Source organism: Pipistrellus kuhlii, unplaced genomic scaffold, assembly GCF_014108245.1.
Source record: "Pipistrellus kuhlii isolate mPipKuh1 unplaced genomic scaffold, mPipKuh1.p scaffold_m20_p_10, whole genome shotgun sequence".
NCBI lineage: Eukaryota > Metazoa > Chordata > Mammalia > Chiroptera > Vespertilionidae > Pipistrellus > Pipistrellus kuhlii.
The window spans coordinates 28,670,150-28,696,765 of NW_023425405.1; the positions used below are offsets into that span (position 1 = coordinate 28,670,150).

The window sequence follows — 26,616 nt, forward strand, 5'->3', positions numbered from 1 at the left end:
TTACTGGGCCCCACTCCAGACTACTGAGTCAAAACTATGGGCATGGGCTTGTTTTGGACAATCCCTTCCAAATGTGCTAAGGCATGGCAAAGATTGAGAACCTCTGGGCTGCAGGAACTCAGCAATAAGAGGCCTAGGTAACACTTCATCCACTTATTCTGATGTCAGTGCCAATTACACATCATGACTGTGAATGAAGGTTCTGGAATGGCTTTGCTACATCATTCAGAGTCAACAATCACAGTTACACTCCACAATCAATTCCAGTTCCAAGTTCAACACACAAGCTGGTGGCCCATAGGGAGTGCGGGGAAAGATGGATGAGGCCAGAACATTTGAGAGCTGCTAATCTGGGTGTGGCACTCCACAGAGTGAAACTCTTGGCAAAAGATTTTCCTTTCCAAACTCTGAATATAATATTACATTAGCTTCAATCTTGGACGTTGGATTGAAATAAGTAAATGCTCCTATAATAACTCAAATGGAAAATTCTTTTAAAATGTTTTCATGCTAAGCGTGTGTTTTCTGATCCTACTGCATCATTTTTAAGACTTGGATTATGTTTGTGCCAAAAGTGACACCCTGTTCCCAGAGGAATGGGTGTTGGCAATGCTGGTCACAGCACTAGACCAGCCCCATGTTACCCTGGATTCGGAGGAAGCAGGTGCTGAGGTTATATAGGAAACAGGAGGGACAGCAAAGAAGGGTGGGGAGGAGAAATATCCTTCCTGTGGGTCAAAAGATGAAGGAGTGATCCCACACGCTCATGTTCAAGGTCCACAGAACCATTTAAGAGCATACAGACACCCATTAGGTATGAAAGGCTAATGGGTATGAATTAGATGCTTCGTCATATTTAATAAACATTTATAACTTCATAAGCTTCAACCCAAATGTCTTATTAGAAGCAGAGGAATGAAAACCTAGTGCTCCGATAACAACACACAAACAAAATCAGTTGCCCAGAAAGCCAACAGTTCTTTCATGACCTAAATTTCTGATCTGAAGCAATTCCAAGCAACAGCTCTCATGTAAAGTCTGCTAATGGTTTTTAAAGCAATCAGACTGACCAGGCTGCACTGGTGAGCTCATCTTGGGAGTCAGGAGGAGGACTGATGGGCTGGACCTGGGTTCACGGCCTTCCTGCAGCTGGCAAAGCTGGTCCCCGAGGGCTGAGAGAAGAGAAATCTGGAATGCAAAAAAAATCGATGTGGATGATATAGCTTATGTCAAGCCACAAAGGAAAAGAAACAGAGTCTCAGCTCAGCCACAACTCAACCACAGGTCTTTGAGGCAGTCAGATCCACCTCTCAAATGTCTGAAATCTTCACCTAGAATGATCTATATCAGTATATATTATTTAATATATATATTATATAGATGTATAGTTATCATTATTTATACATTTATTCTCATTTTACCTGTAAAAGAGCTAATTACCAGTCGTGCTTAAAAGAGGAATATTATGAACACCAAAATAAAAGAAAATCTGAGAATTATAGTTTCCTATTTACTAGTCACTGTAATTTATTTCTACTATCATTGTTATAAAAATTTAAAATAGATTTTGGAATTTGGGATATGAGTATCTCGTTACATAGTATTTTAATCATTGTCAAAGATTTCCTTCTAGAGATAAGACGTCTTGGCAAAGAAATTTTAATGGACTAAAAAAAGGAATAAATAAACCATAAATTATAAGAGTGACAGAGTACTCCCATCACAATTTCCATTTTTTTCTTGAAGACTTTTGCAGTCGTGGTCCAGCCAGAAGTAATAACAGCTACAGTCCTTCCAGGAGTGGCACTTACAGGATGGACTTCTTGACAGGAATTTAAGGGACTTTTTGCTTTTAATTCTAATGCACTTTCACTGCTAGACATTTCGGCAAAGAAAAAGCAATTGGAAGGACAGTTTCCTCACAGTTTACTGGAACTTGTCAAAGTTTTAAAAAAAGAAGAGGAGGAAGAAGCTTTTAAAGTTGCACTTAATGAGTTTCATGCAAAAATAGTACAACCCAATTGCACTATTTTTATACAAAGAATGCTGTTAACTCTGAGAATTATGCATCCCTTTATCTTGAAAATCCAACATATTTATTGTGATTCATTTTCTCATCAGTATTTTGAAAGTGTTATTACTATTTTTTGCCCAAATGTATAAAGCAGGATATAAATATGTATTTCCTTTGAAGAACTATGTAACCTTACCAAGAATACTTATAATATTTTAAATGGTCTCTAAATAGAAATATGCTAATTATTAGAAGAGTTAAATAGATTTATCAGTTGTAGCAGGCAACTTCTCATCACATCTTTAGTGTTAGATATATATATATATATATATATATATATATATATATATATATTAAGATTTAGTAAATTATATATATATGTGTGTGTGTGTGTGTGTGTGTGTGTGTGTGTGTGTATTCATAAATCTTCAAAGTTATACTGATGTATTTTGTCAACATGATTTAAAGAATCTTAATTTGCGCCCAGCTATTTTGGCTCAGTGGATAAGTGCCCACCTATGAACCTGGAAGTTACAGTTTGATTCACAGTCAGGCACACGCCTGGGTTGCAGGTTCGATCCCCAGTGGGAAGCATGCAAGAGGCAACTGACCAATCACTGTCTTTCATCATTGATGTTTCTATTTCCCCCTTCTTCTCTGAAATCAATAAAAATATTTTTTAAAAAGAATCTCAATGTCCATGTTGATCAGAAAGCAATTATTTCTTTTAAAAATGAAAAAGACTGATTCCTGTATCAGCAGACACTCTGACTTTGGCTTCTAAACTTAAAAATGTCCACGGTATATTTTAAAGTAAAAAAAAAAATATGCATACTTCTTGTTAATAGTTGCAAAGTACTTATAGACCATACGTTAAGTCATTTCCACATCTGCCATACTAATAGGTACTTAAAACTCTTCCTAAACTTTCTTCATGAGTGAGAACATTTGAGATGTCATCTGCGTCCTAATTAAGAGGTAATAAAGCAAAAATCAAAATTAAAATTGAGTAAGATTTTAATTTATAGAGCATCTAAAATTAATGAGGGTGGACTTCAGATTTTTGCCTTTACTTATTTATTTATGTTTTTACTTTGTTATATTACAATCTGAAACATTTCATAAATGCTCTTGCTGTATTTTTTTTCTTTTTAATAGATTTTTAATTGACTTTTGAGAGAGAGGGGAAGGGAAAGGAAAATAAAAAGAAGGGGGGGACATTGATGTGAGAGAGAAACATCAATTGTTTGCCTCCAGCACACACCCCGGCTGGGTAACCGGCAACCTAACTAAGAATAATACTGGCAACCCTCCAGTGCATGGGATGACACTCAACCAACTGAGCCACATTTGCCAGGGCTATTTTTTTAATACTTTAATTGATTTTTTTTTTTTTAGACTGAAAAAGAAGGGAGAAGGAAATACACATTCTACTTCTAAAACATCATCATTAAATACCTTTTTAACATTTAAACTACTCTCTTTGCCATTCGATCTTTTTAATAACTTTCCAATCTCAACATATCTTTTAACATTATAAAAGCCTTGTTATCTGAACAATTATAAAGATAATTAATATGCGATTCTACGTTGATATGTACTTGTTTCCAGTTATTGCATCTCCATTTTTAATGATAAAAAGAAGGGAGAAGAAGATAAATTGAAGCTTGTTATATTTTTGATTTTTAATGGCATGGTTTGATTTCAAATTAATAACCAAAAGCAAGGGACAGGAAACCTTAAGAGAATGTAAGTACAGCAGCACTGAAAGATGCCTTCCATCAAGTCAGAGTTACCCTGTGTTTAAACAAAAAATAAAAACTAATCTATAAAGTCACTTTGTACAATTGATGCTTACAGATCTACAAATACAACTCAATTTAAACAATAATCTCCAACAGTTAACAGTAGTAATACTAAACTGCTACTACTTGTCCCAAAATCTAACACAAAAAGTATGTTTCTATTTCTACCAGGTCTGCCTCTTATTTCCACAAATAAAAATGACAGTCCATGACATGCCGATTTATGGCTAGTTACATAATTGTTGGATTTTGCCTTCAGAGCTCTGGACTTGAGTTGCAAAGTTAATCACAGATGGAAATACACATTCTACTTCTGAAACATCATCATTAAATACCTTTTTAACATTTAAACTACTCTCTTTGCCATTCAATCTTTTTAATAACTTCCCAATCTCAACATATCTTCTAACATTATAAAAGCTTTATTATCTGAACAATTATAAAGATAATTAATATGTGATTCTACGTTGATATGTACTTGTTTTCAGTTATTGCATCTCCATTTTTAATGAGCCAAAGTTGTCACAACCAAAGCCGCATAGCTGAAATATAATTCCTTAACAAGCTCTCCTAAAAGATTCAGAGGTATTGATCCTCCACGCATACATGTGTGTGTTGTATGTGTGTGCTGTGTTTGTGTGTGTGTGTGTGCACACATAAGTGCATATCATTGACTACCTAAACTTTCCTTTCCTGGTGGCTAACAAATCAAAAGAGTAACAGCCCTAATGCACCTAGGGACAAAATTGATTTTTAAAATTTTACAAATGAGGCTCATTTTTAGCTGCTCAGAAAGAAAGAGGGGTCAGTGGGGAATATCTGTCAATCAGACTGGACCATTTAGCCTTAAATCTTCCCACAATTCTTTATCCAATGGGCATCAGAGAATCACCCATTTTCTGAGATTGGGGATATTTTCCCCTAGAGCAACGGTCAGCAAACCGCGGCTCCAGAGCCACATGTGGCTCTTTGGCCCCTTGAATGTGGCTCTTCCACAAAATACCACATGCTGGCACGCACATACAGTGCAATTGAAACTTCGTGGCCCATTCACAGAAATCTGTTTTCAGCCTGGGTGAATCTATTTTGAAGAAGTGGTATTAGAACACTCAAGGGGCCAAAGAGCCACATGTGGCTTGCGAGCCGCGGTTTGCTGACCACTGCCCTAATATATGAGCCATCCTTACAATAATTCTCAACTAAAAATAATAGGAAATTGGCTTTCAAGTGGGTAAATGAAAAAAGTGAAAAGAAAAGAAGTAATGCTGATTGTGAATACAGATTATTAAAGCAGATATAGGACTGTATCCATTTTTAATTAGTTTCAAATAATCTGCACATTAATTTGTCTATGCTATAAAAATACGTGCACATTTAAAGAGATAAAAACAAACATGGCAAGAGCACAGCTGTTGCTATGAATCTTTTACTACCTATTGAGATCTAAGAATTGTTACTTTGGCTCTTGACTATCCTTGAGCTACCTGGATCCACAATAAGAAACTAAGAATCTAAAATACCCAATTAGAACAACTTCTGGAGAGAAAAAAAAAATTAAAAAACAGGAGGAAAATCTAAGGAAACTTTGGGACAATACAAAACAAAACAATATTAGAATAATAGGGGTTCCAGAAGGAAAGGGAATTGAGGAAGACATGGAAAACGTATTTCAAGAAATAATGACTGAAAACTTTCCTGAGATAGAGAAGAAAAAACCCACACAAATCCAAGATGCTCGCAGAGTCCCAAGCAAAATGAACCCCAGAAAACCAACCCCTAGGCACATTATAATTAAGCTGGTAAACACCAACGACAAAAAAAGAATTTTAAAAGCAGCCAGAGAGAGACAGAAAGTTACATATAAAGGAACCCCCATCAGACTAGCAACTGATTTCTCCACAGAAACTTATCAGGCCAGAAGGGAATGGATGAAATATACAAAGTCATGCAAAGGAAGGGTCTGAAACCAAGAATACTATACCCAGCAAGGCTATCAATCAAAAGTGAAGGTGAAATCAGGAGCTTCACAGACAAAAACAGACTAAGGGAATTTATCTCCACCAAACCAGCAATGCAAGAAATGCTAAAGGGTCTACTGTAAAATTAAAGAAATAGAAAGCAAAGAAGGAACACAGGGGTATAGAATAAAAATGGCGTCAAATAAGTATCCATCAATAATAAGTTTAAATGTAAATGGACTAAATGCTCCAATCAAAAGACATAGGGTGTCGGATTGGATAAGAAAACAAGACCCATATATCTGTTGTCTACAAGAAACCCACCTCAGAAAGAAAGATGCACACAGACTGAGGGTGAAGGGATGGAAAAAGGTTTTCCAGGCGAATGGAAATGAAAAGAAAGCTGGGGTAGCAATACTTATATCTATTAGATCTCAGAGTGAAGGACATAACAAGAGATAATGAAGGCCACTTCATAATACTAAAGGGAGCAATCCAACAAGAAGAAATAACCCTGGTAAATATATATGTACCCAACACGGGAGCACCCCAATATATAAAAAAACTGCTAGAGGACATTAAGGGAGAGATTAATAGCAATACAATTATAGTAGGAAGTCTTAATACCCCACTATCACCCTTTGACAAATCATCTAAACAAAAAATCAGCAAAGAAATATCAATCCTAAATGACTCGCTAGACCAGATGGAATTAATCGACATCTTCAGAACATTCCACCCCAAAGCCACAGAATATACATTCTTCTCAAGCGCACATGGGACATTCTCAAAGATAGACCACATTTTGGGACATAGGCAAAGTCTCTTCAAATTCAAGAAGATAGAAATCATATCAAGCATCTTCTCAGATCATAGTGGCATAAAACTGGAAATTAACTACAATGAAAAAAATCCAAAGAAATCAAACACATGGAGACTAAACATCATGCTATTAAACAAGGACTGGGTTACCAAAGAAATCAAGGAAGAAATTAAAAACATCCTGGAAACAAATGACAATGAAAACACAACTATCCAAAATCTATGGGACACAGCAAAAGCAGTTTTGAGAGGGAAGTTCATATCCCTACAAGCCTATTGCAAAAAACTAGAAAAAATTGTAACAAATGATCTAACTCTACAACTCAAAGAGTTAGAAAAAGAGCAACAAGAAAAGCCCAGTGTAAGCAGAAGGAAGGAAATAACAAAAATCAGAGCACAGATAAACGACATAAGAGACCAAAGAAACAATACATAAGATCAACAAAACCAAGAGCTGGTTCTTTGAAAGGATAAACAAGATAGATGGACTTCTAGCCAGGCTAACCAAGAAACAAAGAGAGAGGACCCAAATAAACAAAATCAGAAATGAAAGAGGTGAAATAACAACAGATCCCGCTGAAATACAAAGGATTGTTACAAAATACTACGAACAACTCTATTCCAACAAACAGAACAACCTGGAGGAAATGGACATATTCCTAGAAAAATACAAACTTCCAAAACTCAATCAGGAAGAATCTAAAAATCTCAATAGAGCAGTGACTTGGGAAGAAATTGAAACAGTCATCAAAAAGCTTCCAGCAAACAAAAGCCCAGGGCCAGATGGCTTCACAGGAGAGTTTTACCAAACATTCAAGGAAGAACTAAAACCTGTCCTCCTCAGACTATTCCAAAAAATTCAAGAGGAAGGAACACTTCCAAACTCCTTCTATGAAGCCAGCATCACTCTAATACCAAAACCTGATAAAGACAACTCAATGAAAGAGAAATACAGGCCAATATCCCTCATGAACATAGATGCCAAAATCCTCAACAAAATTCTAGCAAATCAGCTCCAGCAGAGCATCACAAAGATCATACAACATGACCAAGTAGGATTTATTCCAGGAATGCAAGGTTGGTACAATATCCGCAAATCAATAAACGTGATACATCACATAAACAAATTGAAAGATAAAAATCATATAGTCATATCAATTGATGCAGAAAAAGCATTTGATAAAATCCAACACCCTTTCCTGATAAAAACTCTCAACAAGGTGGGAGTACAAGGATCATACCTCAACATAATAAAAGCTATATATGATAAACCCACAGCCAACATCATACCCAATGGGAAAAAACTAAAACCATTCCCTCTAAGAACAGGAACAAGACAGGGATGCCCACTCTCACCACTCCTGTTTGACATAGTACTGGAAGTACTAGCCATTGCAATCAGACAAGAGGAGGAAATCAAAGGCATCCAAATTGGAAAAGAAGAAGTAAAGTTATCCTTATTTGCAGACGACATGATATTGTACATAAAAAACCCAAAAGACTCCATTAAAAAACTAATTGACTTAATAAATGAATTTGGCAATGTAGCAGGATACAAAATTAACGCCAAGAAATCTATGGCATTTCTATACACCAACAGTGAATTTATAGAAACAGAGACTAAAAAAGCAATTCCATTTACCATCGCACCAAAAAAATTAAGATACCTAGGAATAAACTTAACTAAGGAAGTAAAGGACCTATACGTGGAAAACTACACGACACTGAAAAAAGAGATAGAGGAAGATGTAAACAGATGGAAGAACATACCATGTTCGTGGATTGGTAGAATCAACATCATCAAAATGTCCATCCTTCCTAAAGCAATCTATAGGTTTAATGCACTCCCTATTAAAATACCAACGGCATATTTCACTGACCTAGAAAGAACTCTCCAAAAGTTCATTTGGAACAATAAAAGACCCCAAATAGCCACAGCAATCCTGAGAAAGAAGAGTAAAGTAGGAGGGATCTCAATACCAGACTTCAAACTGTATTACAAAGCCACTGTTCTCAAAACAGCCTGGTACTGGCACAAAAACAGACATATAGATCAATGGAATCTAATCGAGAACCCAGATATCAATCCAAATCACTATGCTCAATTAATATTTGACAAAGGAGGCACGAATATACAATGGAATCAAGACAGTCTCTTCAATAAATGGTGTTGGGAAAATTGGTCAGATACATGCAAAAGAATGAAACTAGATCACCAACTTACACCATGCACAAAAATAAACTCAAAATGGATACAGGACTTAAACATCAGATGGGAAACCATAAAAATACTAGAAGCATCCACAGGCAACAAAATCTCAGACGTATGCCAAAAGAACTTCTTTACTAATACTGCCCCTAGGGCAATGGAAGCTAAAGAGAAAATAAACAAATGGGACTACATCAAAATAAAAAGCTTTTTTACAGCAAAAGAAACGATCAACAAAACAACAAGAAAGCCCACTGTGTGGGAGAACATATTTGCAAATGTTACCACTGATAAAGGTTTAATCTCCAACATCTACAAACAGCTTATACAACTAAATAAAAGGAAGATGAATGATCCAATTAAAAAATGGGCAATGGATCTAAATATAATATTTTCAAAAGAAGACAGAAGGAAAGCCAAAAGTCACATGAAAACATGTTCAAGGTCACTAATTATCCGAGAGATGCAAACCAAAACAACAATGCGGTACCATCTCACACCTGTAAGAATGGCCACCATCAACAAATCAACAAATGACAAGTGTTGGCGAGGTTGTGGAGAAAAAGGAACCCTCGTGTGCTGCTGGTGGGAATGCAGACTGGTGCAACCATTGTGGAGAACAGTGTGGAGTTTCCTCAAAAAACTGAAATTGGAACTCCCATTTGACCCAGTAATCTCACTCCTAGGAATATATCCCAAGAAACTAAAAACACCAATCAGAAAGGATATATGCACCCCTATGTTCATAGCAGCACAATCTACAATAGCTAGAATCTGGAAACAGCCTAGGTGCCCGTCAGCAGATGATTGGATCAAAAAACTATGGTATATCTACACAATGGAATACTATGCTGCCATAGAAAAAGAAGGAATTCTCATCATTTGCAGCAACCTGGATAGAACTAGAGAACATTATGCTGAGTGAAATAAGCCAGTCAATAAAAGAGAAATACCACATGGCCTCACTCATTTATGGACATTAAAAAACATTATAAACCGACAAACCAAAAGATAGATATAAAGACAGTAAAGCAACAAGCAGACTGTAAAATTACACCAGGGAGAGTAGGGAGATCTGGGGGAGATAAGAGATCAACCGAAGGACTTGTATACATGCATATAAGTACAACTAATGGACACAAAACTCTGGGGAGGGAGGGTATGTGGGGGGGGGGGCAATTTTAAAATATGTACACAGATAATAATTTAATAAATAAAAAAATAAAAAAAAAGAAACTAAGAATCTTTGCTTCAAAATGATCATCTCTGACTGCCAGTTAGTCAGTGGCCTGCAAGCAAGTTGCTGCTATATTATACTGAGAGACAGCACAGGGTAACAGCCTAAGGGGTGACATCCTGCAGTGTCTTAGCTTGCCTATGCATTCAACCAAAGAGAGGGCTCTATTACATTGCCCCAGCCCACACTGCTCTCTTTGTCTTTGTGGTAGTGACTCTGTAAGTCCTTTAACTATTCCACCTACATGGCCTGTTCCATAGTAATGAATGGAAAATCAGCAGAGCCTTATACATCATGAAGAATTTGCCCAAGGACTATCTCCTCTGATAATCACAACAGTCCTTTGGAGTATAGTGAGTAAGCCATTATTATCCCCATTTTGTAACTAGTGGAGAGTTTCAGGAATGTGTTCGCAGACATGTAGGCAGTAAATGAGAGGGCTGGTCTTCTGACTCTGGGCCCAGTGCTCTCTTGGGTTACATCACAAGGAATTGCAGGCCATTCTGGCTGAGCTACTTGAGTATCAAGACTGTCTAACCAGTCACCACAATTGTGATAATGACTCATTGAGTTACAGGTCTTCTTTACTAAAGAACCCATGTAGCCATTGAATAGACTGAACTCAGATACAAAAGATGATAAAGTAAATAGTTGGAATAAATGTCTGTAAGAAACCTCACAGCATAATCTTTCAAATCTGACTTTGATGTCATGTTCCTACCACAATCTTTCTGTTGGTTTTTTAACTGTAGTCTGAGCTTCTTATTACAGTTTTCTTTTTTTCCTTTTCTCTTTTTCCTTTTGGGCAATTAGTAATATTTTTGATAGTGTGCCACTAAGAAAGCAGAATGCTGTTATAGTCTACGTAGCTAGCTAAAGCTCTGTGTCTCTAATATATCTTTCCCAGATTTAGGGCAAGTTGTAATGCACAGTTCACTCTGCAGGTCCTTTTCTTCTCAGATGGAGCCATTAGTTCCAATTCCTGTAAAGGGTAGGCTTCGTGAGCTGACTCAATTCAGAATATCCACTGCAGAGATGGTTTATTAGTGGAATTGGCCTACTGTGCCAGTTCACTGAGTATCAGGAGGTTCTGCAAACCCACAGTCTCCCTCTCATGCCTCAGAACCTGAATTTCATCCTCAGAGAAAAATACAACAAAACTGCTCTTAACATCCTATTTAACAAACTTTTATTGGCGACATCCAAGACACTCCACTACCCATTATGGACACCTCACATTCTATTTCATTGTCTGTTCCTTGTATGTCCCACATATACTAGTAGTCATCAAAGTCCATTAATATCTTAAAAATGTCTTTCACACCCAGGTCCTCCTTTCAATTTCAATGAATAGCTGTCATGGTTCAACTAATCATTCATTCTTTATTTAATTACATTCTTTATCTAGCCTCCTATCTGGTATCCCTGCCTCTAGGGAATGTATGAATAAATAAATGGGTAAGTAAAATCTGATGTCCCACAAACTCTTTAGTGGGCATTCAAGTTCCTTTATAATTCATTTCCTCCCACCCCATTTTCTCTTCTTTTTTACCTCTCACAACAAACTCCTATGGTTCCAGGAAATCTGTCATTATTAATGGGATGAAATTTTACTTCATGAACTACTGCTGAGGCACAAGCACCAACTAATGAGAATAAACACTAAACACTAAACACCAGCTGACTGTGATTCTTGATTTTTCTGTAGAGTATTATTCACATCTCCATGTGTTTGTGCCAAGGCTACTATATCACCTCTTCTCTACCTCCCAGCTCAAATTCTTTAAGGTCATGCTTAACCAACCACTTCAAGGAACAAGTCAGCTTCCTCATCTACGCTGCCACTGTGTCTTATACCAAAACTATACTAATGCCCTTATGTTAAGACAATACTAACACCTCTTATGTTAGCCAAGTACTTTTATCCACCATGAGACAATGGTCCTCGGTTAAGGGATTACACTGTATTCATCTCAATAATTCCCATACCTGGCATAGTGACTGGCACATGTAAGTATACAACAAATTCTTCATGGATAAATGTGTCAACAAAGGAAAAGGGCTAAATCAATGAATCTATAGTTGTCTAACTTTGGGGCAGAATCATTTATACAACTTGTTAGTATAGCACTTTGAAGGACTAGAACACCGTCCTTCAATTTGGATCAAAGGAAGGAAAAAAAAAATGCTCTAGGGTTTGGGCCACCATCTAGAAAGGGCAGACCCGGATGATGTGGGTGCCTTCTGGATCAGCAGAGGACACCAGATACCCCAAAACACCCCTTAATTATGTTGTCCAAGGTACTGTCATTTCTCAGACATTGGGAGGTTTTGACTTCCCACTTTCTTATAAGCTTCCATTTTTCTCCTCTAAGCTCTCCAACCTTATGATTACATCAAAATAATGGAACCACTCTTCATCAAGACACAGGAGAATGGGATACAGAGATTTAGGAATACTTATTCTGCATGACCGACATTGCTCAGTGGTTGGAGCCAGGAGGTCATGGCTCGATTCCCAGTCAGGGCACATACCCAGGTTGCCAGCTTCTTCCCGAAGGTGGGATGTGCAGGCAGCAGCCAGTCGATGATTCTCTCTCATCATTGATGTTTCTATCTCTCTCTCCCTTCCTCTCTGAAATAGATAAAAATATGTGTGTTGTTTTTTTAAAGGATACTTGTTCTTTTCAACTTCAGTAGCAGAAGGAGGACAATACTGAAGCTGTCGTATGCAGCAGGACCTGGGAGACTCTGGGGACTGGGAAACTGGTGGGCACAGACGGAAGCCACATCAATAATACAGTCTGTGAGTTAACCTCCCCTAAGACCACAGCAGACACGTGGTGCTCAGAATCACTGAACACGCTAGAAAAAGCAGTACATCTACTCCTTTGGTCTCATCCTGGTCTCTGGGCAGTTACCAATGAGAAAGACTATTGGTTTCAATCCCAGTCTGCTTGCCAGATATTTGCTGGCTTCCCCCTTAGAGTATAGCTAAGAGAAAAACACACACACCCTCAGGACCACACATTTCCCATGCATGCTCTGTGCTAACATTTTAAAGGAAAATAATAAGCTCCATGCTATGCCTTTTAGAAGAACCATTTAAAAGCACAGGCTACATTATAGGGTGTAATATGGAGCAGAAACTCAGCTTTGGAGGTTAGTTATGCATATATTTTGCATATTTAAGATAGAATTCAGTAGTCTATAGTATAAATATAACTCAATGGTAACAACTAAAAATACATAACATAATCAGGAATGGTCTGCTAGATATTTTATTTCACAAGAAGAAATTCTGCCAACTACAGTACCTGCACTAATAAAAACAGACCTTTTCTTTGTAAGCCTTGGTTTTTAAAACACTGCAATTAGCCCCAGGGAAGTACCCATTCTCATATCCCAAGCAGTTTCTATCTAGTAAGGCCATTTTATCACAAAGCCTTCCTTCACTGATCTTTATTGGATCACCTTTGAAGTTCCCTACCTATAACTCTCCGCCTTGGGCAATAGGCAACAGGGAGCCACCATCACCATTATCATTAGTCTGTGTTTAGAACAAGATCCACAATGCCCAGAAACTCATTTTCAGTCATAGCAAAGGGTTTTTAAAAAAAGAAAGAAAGAAAGAAAGAAAGAAAGAGAGAGAGAGAGAGAGAGAGAGAGAGAGAGAGAGAGAGAGAGGGAGGGAGGGAGGGAGGGAGGGAGGGAGGGAGGGAGGGAGGAAGGAAAGAAGGAAGGAATGGGGGGGGGGGGGGCAGAGGGTAAGCTTTGTCTTCCTGTAAATACACATGAGACAGAAGTCCAAAAATAGAATCGTGAAAAGGAAGTAATAGTCCAAGTGAAGGAACTTGTAAGAGACAACCTCTGATACCTGTGCAGTGGGAGGGCTTTGTAACGCTTACACTGTAACCTTCCGTGCAGAAAACCGCCTGGTCAAGGCCAAACATGCTTCAAAGAACCGGCTCCAGGTCTACTAGCCCGCCAGGGTGGAGACTCGGGCGACGATCAGTGAGAGAAATGTGAAAGATCTTTAGCCAGTGCTGCAATTTAGATGGACTTGGCTCTCTTTCTCAAACTTCAGTGCTGAATATGTATTTGTAACGACCGTGATTTCTTTCATGCTGCAACCCACCCTGTGAAGATCTGATAGTCCCTTCACGCAGTCAAGTGCCCATGTGAAATGTCTCCCTAGCCGGGCTCAGGAGGTCAATTAACCTCTCAGAGCCTCAGTTGCTTACGCACGAATTCTTTCACCTACCAGGTGGTTGTGAGGCTTGGAGAAAATGAAATGTAATCAGTAAGGACAAGGCGCTCAAAAATGTTATGATCATTATTGGTATAGAAACTGTGTTTTACTTCAGGCCAACTTCCATCCCAGGAGCACGCAGTGGTGCCACTCTCCCTGAGAGGGAGTTCTCTTAGCACCACTATTCATCTTTCTCACTCCACTAGGGCTACATCAGGGATCCAATTACTGAAGCCTTTTTTCTTTGCTTCGTTCTTTTAGAAAGCAACATGTACTCTGTGGAAATATACTGTGTCATCATTTGCTTGTGAATATACTGCATTTACCCGAATCTTTCACTGGTGTCACTAATTTTTTTTTTTTTTTTTTAAATCACTGGGGTATTGATGGAAGGGAAAACAACTATCATTTTGTAGAAACATGAAGCACACTCCCTGAGTGCTCTATAAATCTTTCTATAAAGGGCTTCTCTACCGTTTTAACAGATCGCCTTGGGAATTTCAATAGACGCTAAAGCCTCTCTATGTTGAGGAGGATTTCACGGATCCTTTTGCTCTTGGCTCTGACTCTTGCTAGTGGTCAGTTCAATTTTAATCCAGCCGAGTGAGATGCATCCCAGACACGGACAGATAGGCACCGTGTGGGAAGAAATTACAGCAGCAGAATCTGCATGTGGTGGAGAAGAAAACAGGACCAAGGCCTGAGCCACCACGTGCTCTGCCTGGGACCCCTCCCCAACAATACCTCCTTATCACTGACTCCTTTTACTCCTCATCCCTTCACCTTTGGCCCTCTCTTCCACTGGTCTTTCCCAGGATCTCTTCCAATTGAGTAGGTCATTCACCTCCTGGACCACTTTCCAATGCACCCCTCTTCACTAACAAGGGGAACCAGCCTCCCATCTCCCACCTCTATCTCCTTCCCACCCCCTCCCAAAGAATGCTACTTTATTCCAAAGATTTATCTCAACTCCACCCTTATCTGATTTTTTTTTCTCAACCAAGCTTTTCCTTTTTCTACACAGGCTTCCTTTGAACACACACTGATAACTTAGGATACACCTAAATTTCCAGAATACGCTGACATGTGAGAAATGAATCTCTAAATTTCACTTTTTTCAATTAGTATTGAATTTTCTAACTTGCACAAACTTTATGTTCAAGTTAAGATGGACTCAGGTTCATGCTATGGAACTTGGCGGGCTATCTTTAGCACTGCAGCGACAGTTTTAACCATGCTTGGATTTAACATGTCTTCGTTGAGGGCTTACTATGGCTGTTCGGTACGAAGCTGAGCAGTTCGCTCAGATAGTTTACGCCTCACAGATTTTACACCAGGGATTTCTCAGAATTTGGTCCAAGGGATCCCTTCAAAATGCAGTCTTTTCTAAGGTCTCCTGGATCACTGAAGTATGAGACCCACAGAAGAAAGCATGCAGAGAGAGAGTGACACCATGTGAACAAAGTACACTGGCTTTGGAGTCTGACAGATCTTAATGCAAATACCAGCTCTCTGATTTTTCATGCTATGTTTTCACAGGCAAATTACTTTACCACTCTGGCCTTCAGTTTGCTCATGAGTAAGTTGTTGGCTTTAATACTTCTTGTAGGATCACTAGGAACAAATGACAATATATTGAATACTTAGCACAGTAGTCAATACATAACAATATGATAGGGCCTCTGTGTTGAAAATTGCCCCTGGAGTTGTGAAATCTTGCAGGCCTAACAGGTATTAATTCTTAAAAAGAACGGAACAGCACAAGTGCTGCAGGAATTTGAAGAATAGAATCTTCATTGTAATTTCCCTTCTCTCCCCAGTTACAATGAAGGGGGAGGTACTATGGAAGAGCTGGAATGCAGCTTTAGAATATTTAATTTCATTCAAGCATGCATGACTGGCAGAAATGTCCTCCTTTCCCAGAAGTTCCTAAGTCCTAATCTAATAAATTGTCAATAGCTTCAAGAAACAATTTTAAAATTGTTTGTGTCCTTCAACCATTTCATGATTAAAATGATCTGTTTTTGTACTACCATATTATAAAATATTTTCAATGTCAGTTATCCTTAAAGTTACCTGAAGTTCTGTGCTAGACATGATGTTGGTGGCTTGTTGCTACTGTTGTTTTTAATTCTCACCTGAGGATATGTCTTTAACTGATTTTAGACAAAGAGTAAGAGGGAGAAAGAGAACCATTCATGTGAAAGTAAAATCAATCAGCTGCCTCCCGACCGGGGAGGGAACCCGCAACCTTCTGGTGTATGTGACTATGCTCCAACCAGCTAGGCCAACTGGCCAGGGCTGGTGGCTTGTTTTATGTCACATTCCATTCCCACCAAAATGCAAAAGTTTATACAGGCAGTTTCTTAAGTATTGTATGTTCTTGATATACAAAACTATTGACCCGGTGCACGGATTTGTGCACATTGAAAGGAAATTAATTAGAAGGTAGCCAGTGAGGCAGGACTGGGCAAGATGTGATGGACACACCCTGGAGCCAACCTCCTATGGTCCCTCCCTGGTGTCTGTGGAGTGAGTGGGGTCCCTCCACCAGGTGGGGTTCCCTCAGCCTGACCTGCAGGGATCAGGCCAAAACCAGTTCTTTGACATCCCCCCAAGGGGACACAGAACGTGAGAGGGCACTCTGCAAAGTCGCTGTTGTACAGGGTGTGGAACACAAATGTAAGTGTGCAATAAACAAGATTTGGGGCCCACAGTGCCCCACCAACAACATAACCCACAGCCGAAGTTGGAATTGCGCAGCCCCATCAAGAATTGGGCTTCCTCCTCTCTGGTTTCTGGGCCCATCACCCAAGAACTGCTCCTGACAAGTCACTGCATCTCCACAGCTCCTGTGTTGAGTGTCTGGCCCCTGGTGGTCAGTGCACGCAATAGCAACTGGTCTGAAAGTTGGATACTTATTAGCCTTTTATATATACAGATAGATGATCGCCCTGACCTACTGCTAGGAGGGGGCACTCTTTGGGTTACTATACTACCATTACTGATGGGTGGCAGCTTTTCTATGGTCTCCTGGAAGAAGCATGTAAAAGATGTCCCCTAAAGTCAGGATGAAGATAAAGATTTACTTGCTCCAGGAAGCTAACTAGCTCATGATGGGATCAAGCCTCTTGATTTCATTAGTAAAACACACTAATCAATTAAGCCAACTCAGAGCCAATCCTATTAAACCTCATTATTCCTTCGAAGAATAAAGAGTAACTACTAATCCACCTCAAAGAAATGGAGAAAAGTTTCAAATTACAAAACCTGAAAAATAAGGTGACAACAATTACTGAGTGTATAAATATAATTGCAGAACTCTAAACAAGCTCAGCATTCAATCCACAGGTCACCAATCCCCTTGAGTGAAAAAGCTGCCTTTGAAACTGAGAATCTGTATAAAGACAAAGGGGCCAAGACAACTCATTTTATGGCAGGCAACTGCTATTAATGTCACACAGGGGAGAGCTGAAGCCTTTGCTTTCCTATTCTAGTCCTGCAGAAAAAAAATATGCATATATACATATATATTAAAATAGACTGAGACAGATCAGCACTTATAAATAGCTCAATGCAACATCTGTAGCCATCCTTAAGATTGTATTAAAGTTCTTGCTGTTTATCAGGTTGGTAAATCAGATCAGCTCCTACTTGTTTAAATTGCCAGTTGCTGGGCAACCACATCTTCTATCAACTGTCTCTCACTCTTAAGTTCCTCTGCAATACTCCTTTGAGGGGGGGGGGGGGCGGGAAGATAGTGAAAAATTATTGAGATTCTTATTTGGAGCATAAGAAATGCACTTAACTTTATCCCTGAGTCTAAAGAGTCTGAGAATTGAGTGATACTGGGAAAGTAAACATGTTTAGTGAGTTGGGGGAGGGTGGTGCTGGTACAGGTAGTGATGTAAGTACCCAGACAGAAAAGACGAGGGGTTTTGCTGAAGTAAGCTCCACGTTTGGAACCTGGTCCACAGTAGAGGCATGTTTGTGACAGAAGCCGTCCAAAAGAAAATATGCACTCTGGGCGAAATAGGTGATTCTCAACAAAAGTGATGTCTAGTTATTTTTATAGTCACATGTTTATCACTTAAGGATAAATAAGTGTCATAGTCACAGCTATAAATTATTTCTTCCTTCACATGCTGTATCCCTCCCCCCACCACCTTAAATACTTAGAAACAAAGAGATTTGCTACCATATTGTAAAAATTTCTACTATGTAAATGTTTTATTTTCTTGGATGTAAATCAGCATCCATTATTTTACTCAGTACAAGATAAAACTTCTCTTCAAGCACTAGCTGATTTTGCTCAGTGGTTAGAGATTTGGCCCATGGACCAAAGTGTGGCAGGTTTGATTACAGGTCAAGAGCACATACCTCAGTTGCAGGTTCAATCTCTGGACCTGGTCTGGGTGAGTGTGGGAGGCAATCAGTTAATGTGTTTCTCTCACATCAACATTTCTCTCTCTCTCTCTCACTCTACCTATCTCTATCTCTACCTCTCTCCCCCTTTCCTCCCCCCTCCCAAATATCCTTGGGTGAGAATTTAAAACACACACACATACACGCACGCAAACACACACACACACACACACACACACACACACACACACACACAGCAACTCTTCAAGGTAAGGCAGTCTCTTCAGCCATGAAGATAACAGAAGGCAGTGTCTGTGCAGTTCACTCTGTCAATACTAGTTCTAGAATTGCTGCTGCCTGTCTCCCTGGGCGTCAGTTTCAGACCAGATGGCCTCTAAAGTTCTTCCAAGCAATCACATTTCATAAGCCCATCAATCTTTAAATTATATAGCTCTCAGTCACAGTCTATAAAATTGAACCAATCCAATAAATCAGACTTGTTTGTGTAGCTAGCTCTCACAAATGTAGATAGACATGTACACATCTAGAGACAAAGAATATTATTAAAATGTAAATTTTGCTCTGTTGCACAAATCTTTAAAAAAATAAAGAGGGATATCTTTATGACTTCAAGTAGAGTGTTATTTCTCAAACAAGACAGAATTTGTCAACTTTTAAATTAAAACCTTTGTTCAATAAGAGAAGCTCTTAAATAAAACTGTAAAGATAAATTACACAGAGGAAAAAATATTGCAATGCAAACCAACAAAGAATTAGTAATGGGAATATTTTAAGAACACCCATAAATCAGTAAGAAAACAAAGCAAAAAAAGAACAATTTAGAAGTAGGAAAAGGAGTGAACGATGACCTAAAAGGAAAACTTCAACAGCCAACAATAATCTGAAAAAATGCTCAATGAGGTACCCATCACACCCATATGATGGGATATCATTTTTAAATCTTGCAATTCTAGTGCTGGCAAGGTTATAGAACAACTAAAATTCACACTTTCAGAGACAGTGTGAATGCAGGCACCATCTAGAATAGCAATTGAAAGCTAACTAATCAAGCGGGAGATTTATAATACCCTATGACCTGTGGTAGGCAGAATAATGTCCCTATCCCCCCCCCCCCCCCCCCGCGCCCTCCCTCCCAAAAAAAAGATGATGTTTAGGACCTTATTCCCAGAACCTATGACTATGCTACCTTATATAGCAAAGGAAAATTAACATTGCCAATGAGCTGAAACCGGTTTGGCTCTCTGGATAGAGCTTGGGGACTGAAGGGGCCCGGGTTTGATTCCGGTCAAGGGCATGTATCTTGGTTGCGGGCATATCCCCAGTAGGGGGTGTGCAAGAGGCAGCTGATAGATGACTCTCTCTCATCGATGTTTCTAACTCTCTATCTCTCTCCCTTCCTCTCTGTACAAAATCATAAAATATATTTTTAAAAAATTTTTAAAAAAGATTGCCAATGAAATTAAGTTTGCTAACAAATGAGCTTACAATAGGGAACTTATCTTGGATTATTTTAGTGGAACCAGTATACTCATAAGAGTTCTTAACAGTAGAAGCTAGAGGCAGAGAGAGGTGTGACTATGGAACAGTAATCAGAGAGACACAGCACTGCTGGCTTTGAAAACAGAGGAATGAGGCTACAATCCAAAGAATGTGAGCACTTGCCAAGAAGCTGGAAAAGGCAAGGAAGGAAGTCTCCTCTAGAGGTTTCGTAAGAAACACAGTCCTGCCCACACCTGGGCTTTAGCCCACTGAGACCCTGAGTTACAATTCCAATCTCCACAACTGTAAGAGAATAAATCCACGTTGTTTTCAGCCAGCAGGCTTGGGCTAATTTGTTTCAGCAGCAAAAGGAAACCATGTAATGACCCAGCAGTTCGACTCCTTGGGAAATTCTCCCACATGTGTTCTTGGACAAGCTCACAAGCATGTTCACAGAAAGGCTATTAAGAACAGAAATTCTGGAACTAATCTCCATCGGCAGGAGAATTGATATATGAACATTTTGGAAATTTATCTAATAGATTAATACATAGTTATTAATATATGGGATCTAGAACTATATATGTCCATATGGAAACAGCACAAAACTTATAGTAAAAAAAAAATAAGCTAAGGCATGATGTATATAATATATAATATACCATCTCTCTAAGGTTCAGAAACATACAAAATGATATGATGATATTTGTGGATAAATATTTTGTGATTAAAAATAAATAAATGAATTGGAATGATGAACACCCATTAGGACAGTGGCTATCTCAAAGCAATGAGTGAATTGCACAGTGCTTCAAGCAAGTCTTAAATGCTTTAATTTATGAAACAAAAATAAAAAGTCTTGAGGTAAAGAAGACAAAATGTAAAGGTCTGTCAAGTCCATAGTGAATAGATGATGATTAGATTTATTAGTCATATTTTTCTGTACTACTGCAATATGTCATCACCCAAAAACAAACAACATATGCTTCAATGATATATTTTACATGTGCCCAACAGCAAACCAGCAACTGATACTTCCCAACCTCACAGAAAGTGATCTCACCCAAAGAAGTATCCCTATTAACTTGCCAATTAAGAGACAAAAATACCAAAAAGCAAATATCAATATTTGACCCAATTTTTGTAACCTTCCAAATGTACAAGCAGATTCTTATTTTTCCATTTATTTTAAGCAATTTCATCTCCTTGTCTGAAAGTCAAGAACTCATTCACATTGGGAAGGTTTTTTCTGCATGTCTCCAAACAGGCACACCCAGCTATGAAGAAGTCTATTTGTGAGCGGGTATTTATGAAATGGACCATAATAAATATGCTGGCCCCTTTCAAACAAAAAGTGGGATGGTTCATTTAGAAATGCAGTGTTTAAATAAGTTGTTAAAAGAACAAAATAACATTTCACTTGCCATTATCAAAACCCTCCATCAATAAGAATTAATAAGCCTATTAGCTATAAACACAAATACTGAGGGGGAAAACATAAATCTACTTTTTGTGGTTTAATATTTTTCCTTCATTATTTATACTTCTATCAAACATGTTTCAACTCCTATTTCTTTTTTAAGAGGCAAGGTCTGTCTAATACCTCAAGGGCATTATTAGAAGATGAGGAAATGACTGTTCTGCTTCTTGGAAAAATGTAAAAAATGAGGGGGTTTTCCACTTTGCTTTACCTCATGAATGGAAAATTTCAACTCTTTTTCTAGGAAGCATTCACCACTTAAAATATTGGCACTTAATTTGTTTTTGCTCACTTAAATGTTTGACATGGGTAAAAGTAGAAGCGATATATTGCAACCCATTGTTATCCAAATAAAGCTTACTTCATCTCTTAAAAAGCCAAGGTCCCTTTCTTTTAAGCCTTAGAAAACTAAGTGAATTACATTTAGTTCTGGGTGGCACACAGTTCACCATCCATGCCTGCCAAAACACCAACCACAACTAAAAGGCAGTAATAGTGGCTCTAAAGAAAATCATGGTTCTTTGTTGCTTTCCCGGTAAGCCAAACCTGAGTGCAAATAAATGTATGCCTCAATTGGCAATTCTGAATGTCAAAAATGAGAATGCCACATCAATATGCCTAAAATGAAAGATAAACTACTCCAGTTTACTTTAACTTACATAATACTATGTAGGGTACTAATGGAATAAGAACTATTACTGAAGAAATAGGGACTCAAGAAATATCCCATCCAGATGTGATCATATGATCTGAGCCTGTGCCTTGAATTAATACCTTGATTTATGCAAAGTATGGCTGCATTTTGCTTTCTAGAATCACTTGATCTCAGAGTCCTTCTAATTCATTAAGACCTCTTGCCTTTCTTGATTTTTTTTCTTCCCATTTCCTTTTCCTCCAATCAATTCACATAAAGACATTTCTTTTGGTGGATTTACATTCTTACATATTTCCCATGTGTCCCCTTCTCCAGAGAAATGTCATATCTTCTATCCACTTCTCCTGAGGGGTCTGCCTTCTCTGGTTAGGATGATTTCCTCTCCAAGCACCTACTCCTATCCCTCCCATGCTGGGCTTCCTAAACTTGTCACAATAGTGGTCCCTGAAGCCATCTTGTCTGCTTTTCTCAGCTGTAGAGGAAATTTCCCACTGACCGCCTGCCGATAGATGACCTGAACACATCCCCTGTCAAAGATGCACCAAATCCATTCTATTGATGAGTAAATTGCAATCATTTTTAAAAGATGCTATCAATATTAAGTTGAGATATTCCTCTAAGTTCTACTTATGGGTCTACTTCACACAGTCTCCTGTGAGGGATCCAGAACTGGTATGTTACATAGTCATTCACTTATTTAAATGTTATTGTTTCTTCAATCTTAATTAAAAACCCTCTCTCCATTCAAATAAGCCATTATCCCTAATACTATTAGCCCCATAAATATGTACAGTGCTCACTACCAACTACTCAGTGTAACAATTAATAATATGGATTTTTTTCAATAGATGGAGTTACACATACCTATGTTGATGTATATTCAATTTGACATGTATGCTATTTTGTTGTATTAAAAACAAGCTTCAAGAGGTCATATGTCAAGTTTGTTGAAGGTATTATCATTGTAGATATTTTTACACTTAAAAATGTTGAATTTCATGCAAAAAAAAAGAGCATTTGTGGGAAGTTTTAATTCATTACTTTATTTTGAAGAAAAAGTTATCGTTTACTTATGGTGAACATACTCCATCTCAAGATATTTGTGAATGCTTGTTTAAATGCTTTAAAAGTGATGATTTCTATGTGAAAAACTAAGAACATCTAGGTCAACCGAAAAAGTTTGAAGACCAACAATTACAAGCATTATTGGATGAAGATGCATGTCAAACTCAAAAACAACTTGCAGAAAGATTAAATGTTGCTTAGCAAATCATTTCAGACCATTTACAAGCAATGGGACAGATTTTAAAGGAAGGAAAATAGGTACCACATCAACTGAAAGATAAATGATAAATCTAGTATATGTTCACCAAAGACATGATTGGTGTATGTCTGAATAATATATTGGCATATATGAAATAGCACAGCCCTTACCAGCTCAGCCAACTTAAAAGCATTCTTCTGCACTCAATCCCATCCCATCAACCTAGGTTTATTACTTCAAATTATTTATCTCCATGAGAAATCACTTTGCTTATTCATTGCTTCTATTGAGTGTCTGTTTCTACTGCCAGTACACAAACTCCATAAAAGTAAAGGTGACATCTGTCTAATTTACAGGAAACAGAAAACAGTGTCTGGCAGATGACAGATAGTCCATATATACTTTTTAACTGTTCAGATATATTCAGGATCACTTACTGATCTAAATCATACAATGCCCAAGTCCTGACCACAAATTTAGAATATCAAAATGAGGGAAGCTTAAGTCTTTGATGATAACAAGATGAGTTCTACAAGAGGAATAGGGAAATATTGTTTAAAATACATATTTAGACCTAGATGGAGCAAAAATTTTCTTTTTCATTTTTTAATACATTTTTATTGATTTCAGAGAGAGGGAGGCAGGAAGGGAAAAAGAGAGAGGAGAGAGAGAGAGGGAGGGAGAGAAAGGCATCAATGATAAGAGAGAACAACTGATCGGCTGCCCTCCTATATGCCCCCTATTCTGGACAGAGCCCACAATCTGGGTATGTGTCCTGATGGGGAATCGAACCTTGACCTCCTGGTTCACAGGTCAATGCTCAACCACTGAACCACACCAGCCAGGCTACAAACATTTTAATAAATAATCTCTTAGAGCAGGACCAAGACTGTGGTTATATCAACTTATTAATAATCAAATGAGACAAGTAACTAAGAAGAAAGGATATATACAGAGAGGTAAAAGTTGACCTCAATCCCTCTCTATACCCCCAACTGAGAGTCTCTTAGATTTTCCTTCAGAAAACGCAAATGAGCTCCAAATGTCCTATTTTTTTAGATGAGCAAGGCTGCCTCAATATCCACACCACAAGCACCTTGGTGCCTGGAAATCTGCTCTCCTAATTCAGAGATGGTAATCCTCCCCTGGATCTTCTGAATACCAAAGTTTTAAAGTATTTACTAGGCAGAATTTCCTGCCCAACCAGCAGCTCAGGCAACAGAGCCCTACCTGTGGGCTCTGACGGGTTTTTAGACTCTGCATACCTAGGATCAAAGGCAGGCTTTTCAGATAAATTTAAAGCCCTTGCTCAAGTGCTCAGAAAATGTTCAAGGTTTTAAAATTTATCACTAGACAAGGTGGAGAGGAAAGAGGAATCATTATTCAAATAATTTTTTTCCAGCCCTGAAAGTGCTTTTTAGGAATCGCCTGACTCAGATGTACTGTAACTGGCAAGGGAACAATACAGTTTACTTCTGAAAGGACTCTGCAAAATACTCATTACCAAACAATAGAAGCAGTGCCTCAGCAGGGCCCTGGGCTCAGTTCTGAAATGCTTGAAGCCTAGTGTGGCAGCCTTGCTGATCAGGTCACACAACTTCTCACCAACTGAAGAAGCTGGTTTGCACAGTGGCTGGTGAATTCTAAAGGAAAATGTTGCTCATTGAGAATTGTCATTTCATGAAGGAACAGGAAGTCAAATTCTCTTGTAGCCATTTGATTAAAAAAAAAAAAAGCTTACAGTTTGATTTTCCATTCAAAATATGAGTGACTGTCACATTAATTGCTGTGTCAGCAGAGCATCTTTGTTTTTAATTTTATACTAATGACTAGAGAATTTAAAGAACAAATATATGTGTACTAGAGGCTCAGTGCACAAAATTCATACACAGGTAGGGTCCCTAGAGGCTGCTGGCTGCTAGCCAGGACCTCCCTTCCTGCAGTTGCCTAGTCGGCCCCACTCCCTGGTCCAACTCCAGGTCGAGAGGGCAATTTTCAAATTAGGCTTTTATTATATAGGATGTCCAATGTTGTAGGCCTATAGATTAAAATCTTTAGTACTGAAAAGAAAAAAATAACTATTTTTATTTTTCAAAGTATTGCATCCCAAGCAATAACTTCAAAAAAGAAAAGTCTAAGTTACTACAGTTAGATAGGTGTGGCTATTTGTACAGCTAAATAAAATGGAAATCTTGAATAATCAATTATCTAAACACAATTACTAACAATTCCTCCTACATAATACAAAATTTTGATACAGTTTGCTATCTTTATTTATTAGAATTAACATGACAATAATAGATGAAATCTGGATCTAATCAAAGAGAGACACACAATTTTTTTCTAAGTTCTGGGGGAAAGATAATACATTATTATTTTAGTTTGGTGTGCCCAAGAGAAAAACCTGTAAAATAAGTTGTTTGCTGGTAGCTCAATTTAAAATAAAATACAATAGGATCCATAACATTTACTTTTTCTTTAGAGCAATTCTGTCTTTGAGGAGACAGAGGCCATTTCCCTGTTGCAAGGATGCCTAAGCAGAAGACTATCATGCCACCACCGGGTTCTCACCACAGCCTCCTTTCTACAGCTGGAAGGGCCCCTGGATGTTTGGAGAGTTCGCTTTGGCAAGATGTTAGTTTTACCTGGGCAATGAGTGCCCTGGCCTTTTTTTATTTTTTTTTTTTGGGGGGGGGGGGGGGGGGGGGGTGGGGTGGGGGGGAGGAGAAGGAAGAAGCCTGCATCCTGCCCTTGCTCTTTTTATGGACTGAGGTTGGTTGAGGGACTTGCCTTTGGTGTTGTATTCATTTTCTAGGGATGCCATAACAAATTGACACAAACTGGTGCCTTAAAACAATAGAACTTAGCCCTCACTGGTTTGGCTCAGTGGATAGAGTGTTGGCCTGTGGACTGAAAAGTCCCAGGTTTGATTCCTGTAGAGGGCATGAACTTTGGTTGTGGGCACATCCCCAGTAGGAGGTGTGCAGGAGGCAGCTGATCGATGTTTCTCTCTCATAGATGTTTCTGACTCTCTATCCCTTGCCCTTGCTCTCTG

General features: G+C 38.4%; 1 protein-coding gene across 1 annotated transcript in view; it reads right to left on the minus strand.

The window, feature by feature from the left end:
- Window positions 1–26,616, minus strand: part of HDAC9 (histone deacetylase 9) — an 817,093-nt gene that overhangs the window by 741,511 nt on the left and 48,966 nt on the right. The window contains exon 2 of the mRNA XM_036429233.2: window positions 1,071–1,188. Within this exon, the coding sequence (XP_036285126.2) occupies window positions 1,071–1,092 (22 nt within the window). The 5' untranslated portion in view covers window positions 1,093–1,188. The remainder of the gene's footprint in view (window positions 1–1,070; window positions 1,189–26,616) is intronic.